The sequence below is a fragment of the Micromys minutus genome (assembly GCF_963924665.1).
Source record: "Micromys minutus genome assembly, chromosome: 25".
Lineage (NCBI taxonomy): Eukaryota > Metazoa > Chordata > Mammalia > Rodentia > Muridae > Micromys > Micromys minutus.
The window spans coordinates 6,016,145-6,034,657 of record NC_137960.1 but is presented as its reverse complement, the minus strand read 5'-3'; the positions used below and the strand labels follow the sequence as shown (position 1 = coordinate 6,034,657).

Here is an 18,513-nt window from a genome sequence, read left to right as displayed (position 1 = left end):
TCTCCAGGCCAGTCCCCACTGGGAAGGGGACCTCCAAATCTAGTTAGTTTTTGTAAAGAAAATTTCTCCAACACACACAAAGAATAAGAGAAAGGGGGAGAGGAGAAGTAGGAGGAAGAGGAGATGGTGGCAGCATCACCACCAAATTACAGAAAAAGAGAGGTGTCCACAACACACAACCAACACACAGCAAACCACAGTTTTACAGGTTCTACTTACTGGGCCTCATTTGATAACCAGTAATTACTTTGATGCCTTTTCTAGATAACTCCCCTGAGGAAACTTCCAGATCAAATCATGACAACTCTTATGGCAGAACATTATTACAAAACAAACATGCATCAGAGATGAATCAATGAGAAAAAAAATCTCTCAAAGAAACGGACGGTCGCCCTGGTTTTCAACGTGTGGTTCCTTAAGCACATCTACCCCACAAGAGAGGCTTGTCCTTTGTAGGACTGCTATCAGCAATCTGTTTCAACAAGTACACTTTGAAGCTTGGGACTCAATCAGAGATAAACACCTGCCTACTACTAAGGTCCTCAGAGCCTTCCCGAATGCAGACCTACGTGGCAGACTCGAGCTCCAGTATGAGGAGCTTACTTGCAAGGCATATGATAGATCCTGCTCCTGTACTAGTGCCCCATTCCTCATATTCTCAGGATATCTAGAATCTTACATGCTTTCTCTTCACTCCAATTCCTAGACAAAAGGCTGCTCCTGCGGCTAAGTGACAGGAGTGCAACCTAAGCAGATTCTTTTCAGCCCAAAGGCAACTGAATTACTCAAACAGCAAAACACTACTGAGTAATAAGCTTCAGGTTTTTGTTCTTTGTTTTGTTTTTGAGACAGGGTTTCTCTGTGTAGCTCTGGCTATACTGGATCCCACTCTATAAACCAGGCAGGCCTGAACTCTGAGATCCACCTGCCTCTGCTTCCCAAGTGCCAGGATTTATTTGTTTGTTTGTTTGTTTGTTTATTTAAATTCCTCTCCTACAGAAAAAATGTGATGAACCTTACTTGTCAAAACTATGCCATAGTTATAAAAGTTCTATATAAACTGGAACTTTAAAGAAGCTGTCAATCTCCTGACATTCTCCCTCATCTGTCTACAATGGTCTTCAAGTACTCTTCAGAGGCTATTATGCAAACTACCATCTTTAAAACAACAAACACCTCATTCTTTAACACATCTCTTAAGCTCTCCAGTTCCATGTTTAGCTTAAGTTAGGACAACAACTCAAGCACTTCTACTTCTGAATCTCCTAGTGAAACACACCTACGTGTGTGTGCACATGCATGCACAGACACACGCATACAACTAAAAAGATTGGTTTATGAGGCTCCAGAGACACAGGGAATATGCCGAGAAGGAGAATAACCAGTTTCTCCATTCAGTCTGCAGCTCCAGGAATCTAATGACTCTTCATTTATCCAAAAATAAAAACGATAATAAAACCCCCTGTGTTGACAGCAGGTGATTTTTAACTTCACCCTGCCTAACAAGCACCCACAGGCTTTACTTGGCCTCAATCTGTCCATGTTGGAAGTGCCAATTAGTAGCTTCTCAAAAGCAAATCCCAATGTAAGCCATCAGAAAAGTCCTTTCAAAATACTAAATACAACGAGCTAGTCAAGCTCACCATACAAGGGCAAAGCTTGATGTCCAACCTGGGCTGTGACTGTCAAGCCAAATGACAAGCAAGGAAAGGACCAAATTCTCAAGCCAAGTCTGATGTTCACTCTTGAAAATACACAGACTGAGCCCAGCAGGTGGCCATTCCTGATCTCAACCATTCTCACTGAGGTTACAAACAAAGGACAAACACAGGAAGATTGGAGTTTTGTGTGGTTTTCATGGAAATGTTTTCTTTTTTCAATAGGTAAAGATATTCTTTTATTAATTCTTTTAATTCTTAATTTACCTGCCAGACTTGGCCCTGAAAAAGAATCTGCTAGCATGTGTCTGAGAAATTGCTTCCTGAGAAACAGATAGGTTTCTTTCCTACGTATCTAAGTACAGACTATGTTCCATATAATGGAAAAATGAGAAAATAATCACACATACCACTTCACCCCCCCCCAAGCTAATTATCTACTATTCTGCTTTTAACTAGTTGATAAGATCCTGTGGACCTATTAACTTGAACAAATAGTTTTAAAAATTAAATTTTAACTTTCAAAATAATAGTATATTAATATGCATGTATGTCTACAGGAACTTTTACAAACACACCTTTGTTTATAGATAATATAATCTCATCTCAAAACGCTGCAAATTCTCAGCTAACATATCAAGAAAAATAAAAATGAGAATGAGTAGTTGGCCCTGACATCATATACATACAAATAACATTATATGGACTAAGCAAGTTCTATTTAATTTATTTGGGGGGGAAGGGAGTGTGTGTGTGTGTAAGTGTGTGTGTGTGTGTGTGTGTGTGTGTGTAAGTGTGTGTGTGTGTGTGTGTGTGTGTGTGTGTGTGTGTATGTGTGTATGTGTAAGCTTAAAGGGAAGGAGAAAATTATGCAACTTTATTTTAACTTCAAAAGATAAAAAACATTACTTTTAAAAAGAATATTATTCAAGGACAGCACAGCACACATTACGGATAGTGCCCTACATGGTAGCAGGTGATATGAAGATCCATCAGGTGTGTGACCACTTAAGGTGTGCTGAGACCACTCTTACCTCATTTCTGCAGCTTCCTTTAAATAATCCAAATATCAAATAGTTCCATGATGACGTGATACTAATATCAACTTTGTGAGGAGTTTGCCGTGGCTTTCATGGCTTTACATATGAATGTCACAGTTCAGATAGCAAGAGGACAGGAATGCAAAGAGTCTCTCCATTAAAGGCCATGGCAACATGCTCTCCAAGACTGGTTGTGGCAGCATGCACAAGACTTGTGCAAGCTCAACCCAGACAAAATCCCAGTAAGGGGGAGTGGCCACAAAATCCTACACCTATCTAAGGACTTCTTGGTAACTGACAGCTGGCAAAAAGAGGGAAAGCTGGCCATGTGGGTGGGCTGGCCATGTGGATGGGCTCACCCAAGAGTTACACAGGCAGCTCACAAAGCTATGTGGGGATGGAAAGGGACTGATTTGAGAGGAGTTGAAAGGAAGAGATTATGAAAAAATAATGTCTGAAATCTCAAAGAAAAAAAAGGTTGTAAACTGAAACACATAAAAATGGTGTTCTAGCTAAGCTCAAACTCTTCCCCTATCCCACCCTGGTGGCACACATCACACCAGTCAGTTCTCTCCTCTGTAAAACTGAGGTAACTGACTGACCAGCTTGTACACGTAGGAAGATGAAAAAAATGATAAAATTCTAAGTGAGTTTAATGTATAATTGTGTTTCTATAATACTACTAACGGTTTCTCAAAACTAGTCATTAGAAAAATAAGGAAAACTTATGTAAGCAAGTTATTACTATGCACAAATAAAGACCATTTAAGAAAGCTTGATGACAAATGTTTGGATAATAGTGGCTAACACTGACCCATAAGAATAACTGTGCAGCCTTTTCGTCCCAGCACTCAGGAGACAGAGGCAGGCAGATCTCTGTAAGTTCAAGGCCAGCCTGGTCTGCAGAGCAAGTTCTGGGACAGTCAGAGCTACAGAAAGAAACACTGTCTCAAAAAACCAAAACTTTTAAAAATAATTGTAAATAAAACTTGCCCCACAAACCTTTTTGCTTTACCCATATCCAAGCACCCAAGAGAAATTACAGGAACGATGGCTATGGACACCCTGTAGGAATACCAAACCCTCTTACAAAACAAGGTTTCTAATACTGTAGGCATCAGGTAACTCATCTAGCAGAGTTCATATTCCCAGGAAGATTCCTTCACACCTGAAGGCTTGCATCAAGACCTCGTTCTGGATTTGAAAGTAAGTTTTCTCTCTAACCCCTGTGACTACTCAGCAGACATAACAGGACTTTTAAGTTATCCATTCAAGTAATAAACAGCATCAGTTGACAAAAATGACACTTTGAAGCATCAAAAACACTTAAGAGCACCTCATAACCTCCCTCTCCATCCTCAGCCCACCCCACCCCAGCCATGGAAGGGCTGAAGAGGAGAGGTAATTTCAAATAAAACACAAGACTTACAGCCTGGAACTTTTCACACATTGTCATCAGAACTAAAGCAAGTGGGGGGTAGGGGGGGTGACCAAAACAGAAATAAAGGCCTTTATTCATTCATTCACTGTATTCTGCTAAGGTACAAACTGCTTGGTGCTGTCAGAAATGAATGCTTTGACAAAATTTCACCTTATAATACCAGGAAACTAGAACAAAGCATGAAGTACATGTTGAATCCTTTAGCTAATGTTCAATGGGTCAACAGAAGCTCTTCTTTCATGGCCCCATGGGCAATTTCAACTGTACAGGACGAAAAGCATAAAAATACTTAAACGTGTCTTCTTCAATTATGCTCTGAATCACACACTACCGTAAGTGTGGGCATTGTGTCATACTCCCGTGATCCCAGGACAGAGGCTAAGGCTGGAAATGCCCTCCCAGGATTCTGCTTTTGTCCTCACACCTTCCAATTCCACCTACACACTGCTACCAGAATATATTTTTGAAACACAAATATCTTTCATCCATACTTAAAATTGTTAAATGGTTCCCAAACTGCTTCCCAATCCCATTCCGGTTCGAGGCCCTCCTCATCTCAGCCTTCTCCTGCCACACTCTGCAGACAAACTGGGGTGCACTGGCAATGCTCTGCATCTTCGCCAGTTAACTCCTGCTCACATGGAGCTCTCCCAGAAGCTCTCCTGGCTGCCCCAAACGCTAGTTCTCACAACCCTTGTGTGTGTGTGCTGATGTGCCTCCCATCCTAGACTATGAGTGAAGTCAGAACCAGGCATCTGATGCCTATGTGACTTCAAGATACAGAAGCAGCACTTAACAAATGATGGCTAAATAGGACCTGGCTCCAGACAGCAGCCAAAGAACCAATACTGACCAGAAACCTCACAACTAACTGGGTGGTCTGAAGACCACTGTCACCACAAGTTATTCAATGAGATCCAGACAATTCTGCATTTATTAATCTATCACCAATACTCATCTATCTACTCATGATTGCAAAGTCAGCCCTCAGTAAACAACTCCACAGCCAGCCAGTGTGGCAGGAGTTTGACAGATATGATCTCACTACATGTATTGTAAATCTCAATACAACCCTCAAATACTCTGCTTTTGCAAAGATAAATTGGCCAAGCAGTAAACCCAGCCTTGAATCAGAAACCCACAAGTAAACACTAAGCTAAGCAGATTTTCCAAAGATGAGATTAACATGCCCTTCATTTCTGGGGAAGTGCTGAAAGGGGTTTGGTTAGAAGAGCCCTCCATTGGCTCTTAGAGAAGTAAGAAAGGTGCTTTAATGCATTTTCCTCCACACCGAGAAACCTTTTAAAATAAAAAATACATCCACACAAGTTTTTTTTTTCTAAAAACAGCAAAAGATGGGCAATATTGTATTTAATTCTTCACCAGAATTGGTGAAGGGGAAGAAAAGGATCAACATCTCCATCAGGGAGGGGAATTAATTGGGTAATGTTAATAAAAGACCACAAAGCTGGCCAAGGCTCTTCAGTGTCCTCAGACACAGCTCCAAGACCATGCCAGGAGGTGGAAAGGTTACTCTCAGCTCAGCTCAGCTCACCTCAAGAAACAGCCTAGGTTTCTAACAAACACCAATCCCATTCAAAGATGCTATTTCCACTAACCTCCATCATGGAATCTACACCTCAGCTTCACACTCCATGATCAGGACGGCTGTTCCTGCAGCTATTGCATACCTGAATAGCAAACATGACCACAAAGCATCCTCACAGCACGTCCTTCCACATCTCCATTCTCTGACCTACAGAACTCCAGTCTCTCCTTGACCATCTTCATGGCCTTACCCTTGTAATAACCTCAAAATTTAAACAAGTGTGCTCAGTGACTTTTCTGTACCACAAGTTTATAATTAAAGAAAAACAACACAATCCATTCTTCCTGTTCCTAACACCAACCAAAAACACACAATTGTAAATTTATTTTTATAAAACTATCAAGGTCAATTTAGGAGGCATTCTACAATGAGATAAATATAAGCAATTCTAGATACCAAGGATAAGAAAAGCAATCTGAAACACACACACACACACACACACACACACACACACACACACTTCTAGTCCCAGAACCTGACAACTGAAGCAAAAGAAAGACCTGAGTTCAAGGTCAGACTGGAAAGATGATGAGTTTGAAGCTACTATACACTATAAGCCCTTGTCTCAAAAAGCTAAGAATATGGGCTGAGACGTGGCTTAACAGTTAAGGACACCAGCTGCTCTTCCAGAAGACCCAGGTTCAACACCCAGCACCCATATGGCATCTAACCAATGGCCTGTAACTCCAGTTCCAGGGAATATGCTGCCCCCATCTGGCCTCCCTGAGCAATGCACACACAATATACAGACACACCTAGAGACAAAACCCCCACACATACATTTTAAAACTGTAATCTGTATGTGTGCTCCCCAAGGAGGAGAGTGCTGAGACTGAGGAGCTAAACCTTTGTTTATCTGCATTTACACTGCTTTGTGTGGTTGGTGTCAACTGTACTGTAGTTACTTTAGAACACAGTCTGTTAAAAAGCTTGAAAGTTCTTTACCCTCCTTGGGCATGTAACACACACATGTGAAATTCCTTGTGTCTAAATATCATTCAGCAATGCAATTCTGCCTTACAGAGCCCCAGCATGGACCAGGCTTGCTGTTTCTCAAGGCCCTAATAAAGTGATACAGTGTCATGCTCACAGTTAGGCTGAAGTCCCTCTTACAAATCACCATGACATAACCTGCTTCAGCACCCAACAATCCCTAACTCCTATAATCCATGGAAAAGCAAACAGTGTGTGTTAACTAGACCTAACTCCATGGAAAAGCAAACAGTGTGTGTTAACTAGACTTAAATACAACTGCCTGAAATCAACAAACACAAGGACCACGTTTGGGTTATCCTGTTGTGTTTTTCATTATCTCCCACATTACATCATGTCACAGCAGCTAGTGCCACATGTTCTGAATGTCCCAAATACAACAGGAAAATGGGGTAGGTAGGTATTTGGTTAGTCACGCTGCAGCCACAGCTGTTTTTGTATTTAGGAGAATGTTTAAGGAGGTTTTATGATCAAGGGATAATTAGTGACATCATGACATCAGCATGCCGATTACCCGTGAATCATACTACATCCACATGAATGTGAAAGCCCAGGTTAAGGGTATTTAATAAGTGTAATCCCAAGACTAAGGAAGCAGGTGTCTAGCTCACCCACCCACCCATCCTGCTGCTGGCAGATAAGACCAGAACACCAGTAATGGAGACCATGAGATGACACAGTATGTTAAGTAACCAAGACTGGGTGCCAAGGCAGGGGGGAAACACACACACAATTCTAGTTGATAAAACAAAATTCAGGTTTCAACTTTCTACAAATAACCACTTCAGAAACAGACTGTTGGCTGGACATGACAGCCCCTACAGCTTTACAGCCGGCTCACAGAGGCAAGGGCAGGCAGACCTGAGTCTAAGAGCTATGTAGTAAGACCCTGTCCCAAAAAGTAAGAAAGAAGGGACTGGAGAGATGGCTCAATGGTTAAGAGCACTGTCTGCTCTTCCAGAGGTCCAGAGTTCAATTCCCAGCAACCACATGGTGGCTCACAACCATCTGTAATGGGATCTGATGCCCTCTTCTGGTATGTCTGAAGACAGCTACAGTGTACTCATATACATAAAATGAAACTTTAAAAAAAAAAAAAAAAAAGAATTTTCTGAGATTATTTCAACCTAAGTATAAGTATCTGCCTCACTTCACTCCAAATACATCCACAGCCTGTCGCATCTACTTCATACACCAAAGACTTCAACAGAACTAATCACAAAAACGAAACACAAATTCTACTTCCTTTCAAGGTGCTCTATGGAGAGGAGAACAGAACCTGAGAAAGAAGTGCTGCTTCTCACATATACAAGACCTGGAGAACCGCAGGGTCAAGATGGCGTGAAGAGGTAAGGAACTACCAGGGAAGGACCAAGAACCACCCAAACACCAGACCCCCAAGAACAATGAGGCTTAGGCAAGCACAAGCTTCCAACTCAACCCTTAGCCACAGGGCACCACATGAAGTCTACAAAAGCTGGAGGGCACCAAGATGTCACCTTTAAGAGGCAGCACAGCGTTGCCAGCAACTGACTGTGCAAGCATTCTTTTTATCTCCTGCTTTCTGTCATTTAATCTCTGCCCTCAGGTGGGTCTCAGGATGGCTCTGCTTCTGTTTCTAGACTGCTCAGGACTCTAGTCTGTGTCTCCACCAGTTTATTCTCTTCAGCCACGCCTCCTAATGCCCCTCTCATTCCATCTTTTCTTGCTCTCATTCTTGCCTTTGCATCTTTTCTTATCCTTCTCTTTACTTCTTAATTATAAATTCCAGACCTCTCACCAATCTCTGAATTCTGTAGACCCTAACAGTAGCCCATCTTTTCTTCCTAACTCCTCCATCTTGATTTTTTTTCTGTCCAAAGTTGATCTAATAATTAACCCTTACCTTACTCAACTTACTTACCTCCCTCTCACTCCTAATCTTATTAACTAAAATCCATGGTTGGCTATCCTCCAACAGTTACTGAAGTCAAATGAGCCATTGTTATTACCTGGACAGTAGATACCTTGTTAATATCAAGTAGTCATTCTGGCTCTTATTTTTTAGACTACATAGTGTATGTAGTCTGTATATATATATATATATATATATATATATATATATATATATATATATATATATACACACACACACACACACACACACACACACACACACACAACTTTACCACATCCTAATTCTACAGGAACACTTCAAAATAAAAACATTGTTGCTAAATAACAATAATAATCACATAAAGAAATAATACCAGGTGTGTAAATTACAACACAGTAACAAAATAAACACAAAAATCCAAAACAACATAGCTCCTTAAAACTAATTTCACTGTAATGGCATCTAGTCACCGTGAATTAAATCCCAGATAGGATATTCCAAAAAATGAGTCTCAGTATGCTCCAGGGAAATAAATTCTACACTGAGAACACAAACGATTGAATACAAATAAGAAAGAAGATGCAATGCATGACACAAGAATTCAACAGATAGAAAGAGTTAAAAAAAAAAACTAAAAACTAAAAAGCTGGAAATTAAGAGGCAAAAAATAAGATCTGGACAAAGTCTCACCAACAGAAGAACAGAGTTCCTGAGCCTAAAGAAAAGGTAGAGAAACAAGATCAAACAATGACAAAAATAAAATAATGAGGTAACACCAGGAATCCCAAGATACGTGACACTGGAAAGACCAAACCTAAGGACAACAGGCACAAAAGGAGAACACAGCTCTAGACCAGTGAAAGCACTGGGGAGTCCTCAGTCAGCAACACTCTCCTCTAAGGGTACACATAGCAAATATCCACCCACATGTAAGCAGACATACATACATACAAGTAAAAATAAAACTTTTAAAAGGCGTTAAAAAGGTTTTTAAAGTATCCTAACAGAATACTTCCCCTAGTTTGGAGAGATATGAAACATTAGGGCACTAAACAGACAAAGGCAGAAGAGAAGCACCCCTCGTACGATAACTAAAACACCAAAGATAAAACTAAGCAAGTGTACTGAAAGCATCAGGAGAGAAACACCAAATAAGGTGGTACTACTTATAACAAAGCAGGTCAGTCAACTGAAGCCTGAAAGCAAGGAGGACCTGGACAGATATTTCTTTTTTTTTTTTAAGATTTATTTATTTATTATATATAAGTATACTGTAGCTGTCTTCAGACACACCAGATGAGGACATCAGATCCCATTACAGATGGTTGTGAGCCACCATGTGGTCGCTGGGATTTGAACTCAGGACCTCTGGAAGAGCAGCCAGTGCTCTATCTAACCAGTGAGCCATCTCTGCAGCCCTGGACAGATATTTCAATTCTGAAAAACAGCAACTGCCAACCCTGACTATACACCCAGCCACACTATCTGTAGTAACTAAAGGAAAAATAAAAACATCCCATAATTATTAAGCCAGTTCTTTAAAAATAAAAAAAATACTTGAAGAAATCTTTCAGAAAGAGAAAAAAATCATCCATCCAGTAAAAAATAAAATGACACTAGAATTAACAGATGTAGAGGAGGGAAAACCAAACAGTACAAAACTCAACAAAATGAACAGTAGTCAATACACACTTTTCAATAATAACTCTGAATACTGCCAATTGTGTTGGTACACACCTTTAATCCCAACAGTTGGGGGGCAGAGAAAGGGGGCTCTCTACGAACTCAAGGCCAGTATGGACTACATCAGCTGTTCTCAGCCTTCCTAATAGTCCTATGACCCTTTGATACAGTTCCTCATCTTATGGTGACCTGCAACCATAAAATCATTTCCATTGCTACTCTGTAACTGTAATTTTGTTTCTGTTAGAAATTGTAATATAATCAATCATCTGTGTTTTCTGACTGTTTTAGGCAACCCTGTGAAAGAGTTGTTAGACCCTGTCAAAACAGTGCAAACAAAAATAAAAAGGAAGGACTGTTAACAGTCCCAATTTCTTTCCCAATCTAAACACACAGACCAGATGATTGTATCAAAAAGCAAAACCCAAGAAGAATGGTTCAATAGTGAAGAACACTGGCTGCTCTTCCAAAGGACCTGGGTTTGATCTCCAGCACCCAAATGACAACTCATAACCATCTTTAATTCTAACCCCTCCAAGAACACTGCATGCATATGGTACACAGATATGCAGGGAAGAACTCATATACAGAAAATAATAATATTTTTAAGAACAGATACCATTTATATGCTTCCTCCAAGAAACACAACTCACCACAAGGCAGACACTCCCTAAGGGTGAAAGGATGAAGGAAACTTCTACCAGACCTAGGATGTATGCAGGTGCCACCACCTTACTATCTGACATGTTGTCAAACTACCTTGTAAATAATGTTTACACGCAGACTTCAGAAGCTCCTTTATACAGTGGACAGCAATTAATACAAAGACTCATAATTAATCAAAGTAATGACTGTTGAGCACTCAGTCATAAATGGGACATCTGTACCACCTCGAACACACACACACACACACACACGGCGCTCAGTGGAACATGACAGAAGAAGGGGACAGACAGAATGAATGTAAAAGCTGGAGGGTAGGGAGGAGTCCCATGAAATGCCATGCCTCGGCCAATGCACTCTGGAACTCACCGCAGCTGTGGGAAAATGCACGAGACCCACACAAGTGAAAACCAACAAGACAGTCAACCAGTCAACATTCCAGTAGGCATCGATAACTGAATTCAGTGGATTACCAAAAAGGAAAAAAAACCCACGGTACTGTGCTGAGGAAAGGATCTAGAAGTGAGGGGCGTTCTGGAGGAGAGGAAAGGGAGAACTGGATATATGATGAAAATATACTGTACATGGGTATGAAACTATCAAAGAATAATAAAAAATATTCTTCTAAAAGTGTAGCCACGTTTCACGATTTAAGTTATATTACTTTGTGTATGTAGGACATGCATATCATGACACACATGTGGACGTCAGAAGATAACTGTGGGAGTTGGTTCTCCCCTTTCATCCTATGGGTCTCAGGAACTGAATTAAAAACACCAAGCACCTTTGTACCCTAGCCATCCCATCAACCTGACCATCTTGCTTATTAATCCTCAAAGAATTAATAGTTTACCTAGGTAAGCCTCAAATTATTCTATCAATATCAGACCTAACTTTTATGACAACTACCCTGCAATGTTTATCTACTGAATAATACCTCTCATAATATTCCCGTAATATTTCACTGTGACAGAGACTATCTCCAATCATGAAAACAAAGTGTCAATAGCAATGACCAGATTTTTATACTAAGTAAAATTAGGAGGGAAAATATCTTGATAGCCCACTGTTCCTAAATATACACAGTATATTCTTGGGTTTGGGGTGTGTGTGTGTGTGTGTGTGTGTGTGTGTGTGTGTGTAAGAGAGAAAAAAGTTCTGGCTGGCCTTTAACTCACTATGTAGACCAGGCTAGCCTTGAATTCACAAAGCTCTGTCTACCTTGCCTCCCAAGTGCTAGGAAGGATTAAAGGTGTGTGCCAGTACATCAAACTGTTCAATGGATTTCTAAAATATTTATGAAAAGATTGTGCCTCGGTAAATTTTAAGTGAATGAGCAAATTTTAATATATGAATACTGCTTGTATTTACACAATGTGAGCATACTTTCAAGCTAAGCATAGGAGTAAACACCTAGAATCATAGCACAAAGGGAGAAAAGCATCTGGACCAGCCTGAGCTACAGTGGGTACAAAGCTAGCCTATATAATAAAACCCTGTCTCAAAAGAAGAGGAGAAAGGGGGGAAGGAGAAAAAGAGTGAATGCATTCATCTTAAAGAAATGTACTGACAATTTTATTTCAAATATGTCAATAATCAGTAAGTGCTTTTTGTTTTTGCCTGATTTCAAAATGTCTAAAATGAACCAAGACATGTTCATATTTCACTGAAACTTTTAAGTCTAAGTTACAGGGAACAGACTGTTTTAATCCTAGAAGGTACAGTCTCTACTTCATAAAGAACTTCCAAGTTCTATAAACAGAGCAGTCTTCAACAATCTCCAAGGTAGCAGGTTTCCCAGTAAGGAGACAGTCTCTATAAATTACCCATCCCAGTGACACAACATAAACCACAGAGACAGAGCTGGAAACTACATTTGAACTGTGTGCCCCTCTTGGCATTCTCCTATTGTGCACCCACAAGAAAGAGCTCAAAGTTCTCCCATTTGCCAAGCCCTTGTGATTGCTGTCCTGACTAGACAATGCTCAGCAGCAAATACTAAAGCCTGAGTCACTTTTAGCAATTCTGATGGAACTCCCTTTACTCTCACAATGCCAGAATAAGTCTGTGGAGAGGCTCCTCTGCAAATGCCTGGGTGTGGGCCCTAGCTAGCTCATTTTAAAGACCTGCAGCTTCCAGAGTGCTGTGCTGCACAAACTTTCTTGGGAGCCAATTTTTTGTTTCTTTATGAAGGGAAAAGACAAGAAATATCTTATATTCCTTGATGACTTTCAGTCCATCCACATCTGCATTCTTCACAGCCATGACATGCCCATGACATGCTCATGGCACTGCTGTGGCTAGCCCCCATCGCTACTTGACAGGTGTACTGTGTCTCCAGATCTGCCAGCACTCCATAAACACATACACCACATTCATCCAAACACACAGTCACACCCACACACCTAGCTAGCCACTCTCAAGATCAACCAATAACCTTCCATATCAAAGGTCATTACGTCTCTCCAAGCTCGGCGTTCTTTATTAACTCCCCATGTTCTCGGGATGAAGGTCCAAAGGCCTCAGCACTGCCCACGCAGCCACAATCTCCACTGTCTCACCTCCTCGACATCATTCCCCATCAGATCCCTCTCCACAATCTCCCCATGGCCACCCTGTTCCTCACCCTGTCCCTCACTTCCCGGCCTCCACCCATGCCATTCCCTATGCCTCAAATACTCTTCCTACTTCTACTTCTACCTTTTACCCTTCTTACACGTCCTTGCTGAGGAGCCACTTTCTCCAGGATACCTTCATCCACCTTCTACTAGACAGCTGCCTCTCATAGCACCCAAGATCATCTATTCATTCATCAATCTAAGTCTCTGCCTCATACATCTGAGAATGGGCCAAGACTCTCACCCAACATTATTCACAGAGGCACTCAAGTATCTGTGCTGAATAGAATCTAAGTGTCCCTGATAAACACAGAATCATGGCCTGGGCAACAGAAGAAAATTATTAAAAATTAGCTATGACATACCAAAGACAATCATTTGGTTATTCTTTGGCATGAAATACAAACCCCACACGCGTCTACAATCACCCTTAGGAGAGGTTTTTAAAAGGTGTGTTAACGCGTGTTCCCAGGTAATGACTAGCTTTGTGCTCACTACTTCTGTCAGGCAATCCAAAGCTCAAAAGGGAGACAGACTCAAAGTAGCAATGCAGGAACCCTGGGTGTTGTAGATCAAGACTTCTGCCATCTGCTCCCACCAAAGTCTCTTAGCCTGACTCAAAGTCTGCTGGCTAAAGGCAGAGAGACTTCTCTTGTGTCTAAGCCCTGATCAAAGTAAGGAGTCCCTTAACTCTAGTCTCTAAGAGTCCCAAGGACGTCAGTGCAGGTTGCCAGGAAGCTGACCTCTCTACATTTGCGCCATCCCTGAGGCGGTCACTGGGAGCTACTTTCTACAGGCCAGGTGTCCTGCAGTAACTTACAATCTTGGGCTTGTGACACTACATTTTTCCAAAGTGATGTCAGAAACGTGACGGCACTAGGTACTCTGGGGCACTCACCCGCCACACCCTGCACTGCCAACAAGAAGGAGCAGGTTACCCATCCTCTGTGTGCCCCATGCCCCCATCCAGTAACAGCTAATTCTGTAAGATTCCCTGAGAGAGCTGGACTGCTCATCCAAACACTTCAGCACTTCACAGACAACCCAGTAAGTCCAGCAACTCTGGCTATAAAGTCTTTGGATCTGGTTCATTGTGATGTGTGATTCTTTTCAACATTTTTCATAATAAAGTTCAAAATAAACTTTGAAAAATGTCTTAAATGAAAATGAAAAGACTCTACAGCTAAAATAACATTACATCTTCTAATTTTTGCTGCTGCTACAACTCATTAACTCCTGTCCTTCCACTGTTTTTTTTTTTTTTTAAGGATACACTTCAAAAACCTCTGAACTGAAAACCTTCCACAGAGATCTGCATTAAGATGCACTTTCTACTCTTCCTCACTCGTGAGCAAATCTTTAATTTATCAACCATTCCTGGAGTGTAGAACGGCCATTTCCTAGGATGTCTTCACTAGAAACAGCCAATCTTCATAGACATGCCAACACAGTCTTTAAGAAAGATCACAAAGGTCGCTTTAACTCTCCAGTTCCCTTACACAGGACTAGTCATGAGGTAAGGCCACAGCTCATTAGGTGACAATCTATAAAACCCAAAGTGTTCCAAGGACAACTTAAACTATAACTGCTGGTAGAAGTGAGGGGTCCCATCTACCCATCCATCTATCTGACATCCCCCAGACTCACCCTACTGTGGCATGGAACTCTAGACTGTGTTGTGATCATTAAAAATAATAGTAGGGAAAGCCAAGGAAGAAAACAGCTCTCACATTCCACAAGCTAGGCTGGCTTGAGGTCCTGTTGGGAAGTTTCTGCTTTCGGTTCGGTTTAGTTGGGTGGGGGTGTTTGTTTTGGGGGTTTGTTGTTTTGTTTGTTGTTGCTGGTGGTCCTGATGGTGGTGGTGATGATGGTGGTGGTGGTGGTGGTGGTGGTGGTGGTGGTGGTGGTGGTGGTGGTGGTGGTGGTGGTGGTGGTGGTGGAGGAGGAGGAGGAGAAGGAAGAGGAGGAGGAGAGATTATTTTGGACAGGGAAATTTTTAAAGACTCCTGATACATGTTTTAGATAAAAGTGAGACCCTCAACAATCCTTTTAACCTTACTCTCCAAACCCCCGAATTCGGGACTGTAGATCTGTTCACACTTATGACGGATGAACAGCTTCCTAATAGCAAATGGGGACTGAGATATAATTTAGGAAGTGATGATGCAAATCTCCCAGGGAGCCGCAGGGAGGAGGGGAGGTGAAAAAGTCAGAGGAAATACCCTCCTGATGGCTGGGCACCAACTCAAGATGAGGGGGAGGCGGACTGACCTCCACAGGCCAAGGGAAAAGGGGTAGCCCTGCCCCGCCCAGTAGTGCCAGCGCCGCCACCTCGTCCCTCCGGCTCACCCGTGGCCCCTCACCCCAAGCCGGCCTCGGGCCAGCGACTCCCTTAGAGGACAGCTCGGCCCGGGCCGTCCTGGTCCTCCTCCTCCTCCTCTTATTCCTCCTATCCCTCCTCCTCCCCCCACCCTCAGCGTCCCCTACCCGCAGCCCTCCTCAGGCCGAGGCCGTGGTCCCCGCCCGCTCCCCCGAGGCCCGGCTTCCGCGGCCCAGCTTCCCAGGGGCTCCGGCCTCCCTCGGGTCCCCACCGCCACCCTGAGGCCCGCGCCCGCGCCCCTGCCCCCACACTTACCCCCAGAAGCCGCAGGGACAGCGAGGCGGCAGGCTGGGCGCTTTGCTGCGCTCGCTCCCGGCGTCTCCCATGGTGCTCGGCGGCGGCGGAGCTCGGAGGCGACGGCGGCGGCGGCGGCGGCGGCGGCTGGGCCTGAGCCCCCCTCGGAGGAAGCGGAGGCGGCGGCGGCAGCGGCGGGGGGCGCGGGGCGGGGGGAGGGGGAGGGAGCGGGCGCGCAGGCGGGCGCGAGTCCGGGACTCGGAGCCGGGATTCCAGGCGGGTCAGCTGGAGGCGGGCGGCACCACTCGGCCTGAGGAGGGGGGGCCGCGGCGAGGAGAGGGAGGGGAGCTGCGGAGGAGGGGCTGGGCCGTGTGTGCCGGGGAGACCCGGCGCCCTCGGCGGCTCTCTCCGCCGCCCCCCCAGCCACAGCGCTGTCCGGTGCGGCGGCGCTGGCGGGTTCGGGACCGGGTGGGGAGGATCCCGAAGCCCCCGCGGGCTGTGGAGTCGCAGCGGCCGCTGTGACGCCCCCGGGCCTCCGTTCGCTCCGTAATCCCCTCCCCCGCCCCGTAGACGGCGCTGACCGGACAATGGCCGCTCCGCCCCCTCCCCTCCGCGGACACCCCTCCTGAGGCGGCGCGATGGTCTCGCCCGGGGGAGCCGCCGCCGAGGCCGGGCGGATCAGCTGGGCTCGGGGCGTGCCACTTTGTTCAGCGCCTCGGAGGCCGGGCGGTGCGTGCTCGGCCGAGTTCCTCGTGCGAACCGCCTCTCAGACCTCCATCTTCCCAGAACTTTTTACGAGGGCTAGCTTGCGCTCCTGACTGAGGAAGGGGAGCAGGTTCCAGACTCCTGTGGGGGAGCGTTGTCGTCCCCCCACCCCGAGTAAAACAAATGGTACGCCCCAAGCGGGCCGGGGACTGGATTAGTTGTTTAGGGTGAGTTGGGTCGGTCCCAGAGCGGCGGCGCATGCGCCTGGAGACCTTGTTTTCGATGCAGAAGTGGGTGGAGCGTTTCCAAACCCGGAAGTTGCCCGGGTGTCCAGTGTCCACAGCTGCTGACCGTCTGGGACGTCGAGGCCAGCTCGCGCTCCGGATCCATTCTGGGAAGCGTTTCTCCACAAACTGCCAGCTGTGGGGGAATCTCGCTTCCCATTCCTCCCACTCCCAACCCACTCTGACAGTTCCACCTGGGAAAGTGGCCTCCCTCCCGGCATAAAAGAATTTCTAGAACATGTACGCTACGTCTCCCGATGATAGCAAGTCCTGGGGCAGAGGGAACTTGCCCCCAGTGTCCTCACTGTTCCACTTCTCCCTGGGATGAATACGGTTGGTATGGGGAAGAGATCCGACTTGATCCTTGACGGATAATTAATAAGTGACCAAACTTGAACCATTGAAAAAAAATCCTTTAATATTCCTTACCTCGGTCCTGAATTCTTTCTCTTCTCCAGTCGGTGGTGACCAGAATAGTCCACTACTGGTCACTAATTTGAACACGAAAGAAAAATCCACCAGAACTCTTGGAGAAGTGACCTGACCCTAAGGGGTTTGGAGGCAACTTAAAAGTCCAGAACTTCTAGGGAAAACGACCATGTGCCCTCTCAACTCCAAGGGAATCCAGCCCCAGAGAATATTACCTAGATTAACTTTATTATCAAATAGTACTTTTTCTTTCCTTTATATTCCTTTGGGCATTCTCTGGATGTGTTAACGCTGACTTCCATTCTCTTGGCCTCTAAACATCGAAAAACCAGGAATTACATTAAATTTATAATCCTTGCAATTGAGTGAAGAGAATGATCGCAGAAATTAAGACATTTAACGCCACGGAGTTTAATTCTGATTTTGTGAACTTTAACATGCCTTCAATATAACTCCTTCTGTCAAAAGTGAATAGGAGCTGGGCGGGCATGATGGTGCAAGCCATTAGTCACAGCCTTCCTGAGGCAGAGGCTGGCTGATTTTTGTGAATTCGAGGACAGCGTGGTCTACGTGATGAGTTCCAGAATAGCCAAGACTCCATACCATGACTGGAAAAAACAATATACAGCATTCCTCATTCGCATGTTACCCTTAAATTGTCACTTAGGCTGACATGGAATTGCCACATGAGAGACAAGCCTTTGAATTTAACAAAGGTGAAGTCCCCCACTCACATCTCTCTGGCATCTTGATGATTGTCTCTTCTGTGTAGAAGAGAAAACCCAAGGGAAAGGGGTGTAAACATACTTATCTGTCACCCAACAAACTACTCCCCTGTCTGTCCACCTCTAATTCATCAAGCATTCATTGAGTACCCAGTATGTCCAGTCCCTCTGGAGA

The 18,513-nt window shown here is 44.1% G+C and overlaps 1 protein-coding gene across 1 annotated transcript in view; it reads right to left on the bottom strand.

Annotated features, from left to right (window-relative positions):
* The window catches only part of ZFAND3 (zinc finger AN1-type containing 3), a 183,271-nt gene extending 166,568 nt beyond the window's left edge, over positions 1 to 16,703 (bottom strand). Inside the window, exon 1 of the mRNA XM_080937969.1 lies at positions 16,217 to 16,703. Within this exon, the coding sequence (XP_080794095.1) occupies positions 16,217 to 16,287 (71 nt within the window). The 5' untranslated portion in view covers positions 16,288 to 16,703. The remainder of the gene's footprint in view (positions 1 to 16,216) is intronic.
* Positions 16,704 to 18,513: the final 1,810 nt, after the last annotated feature.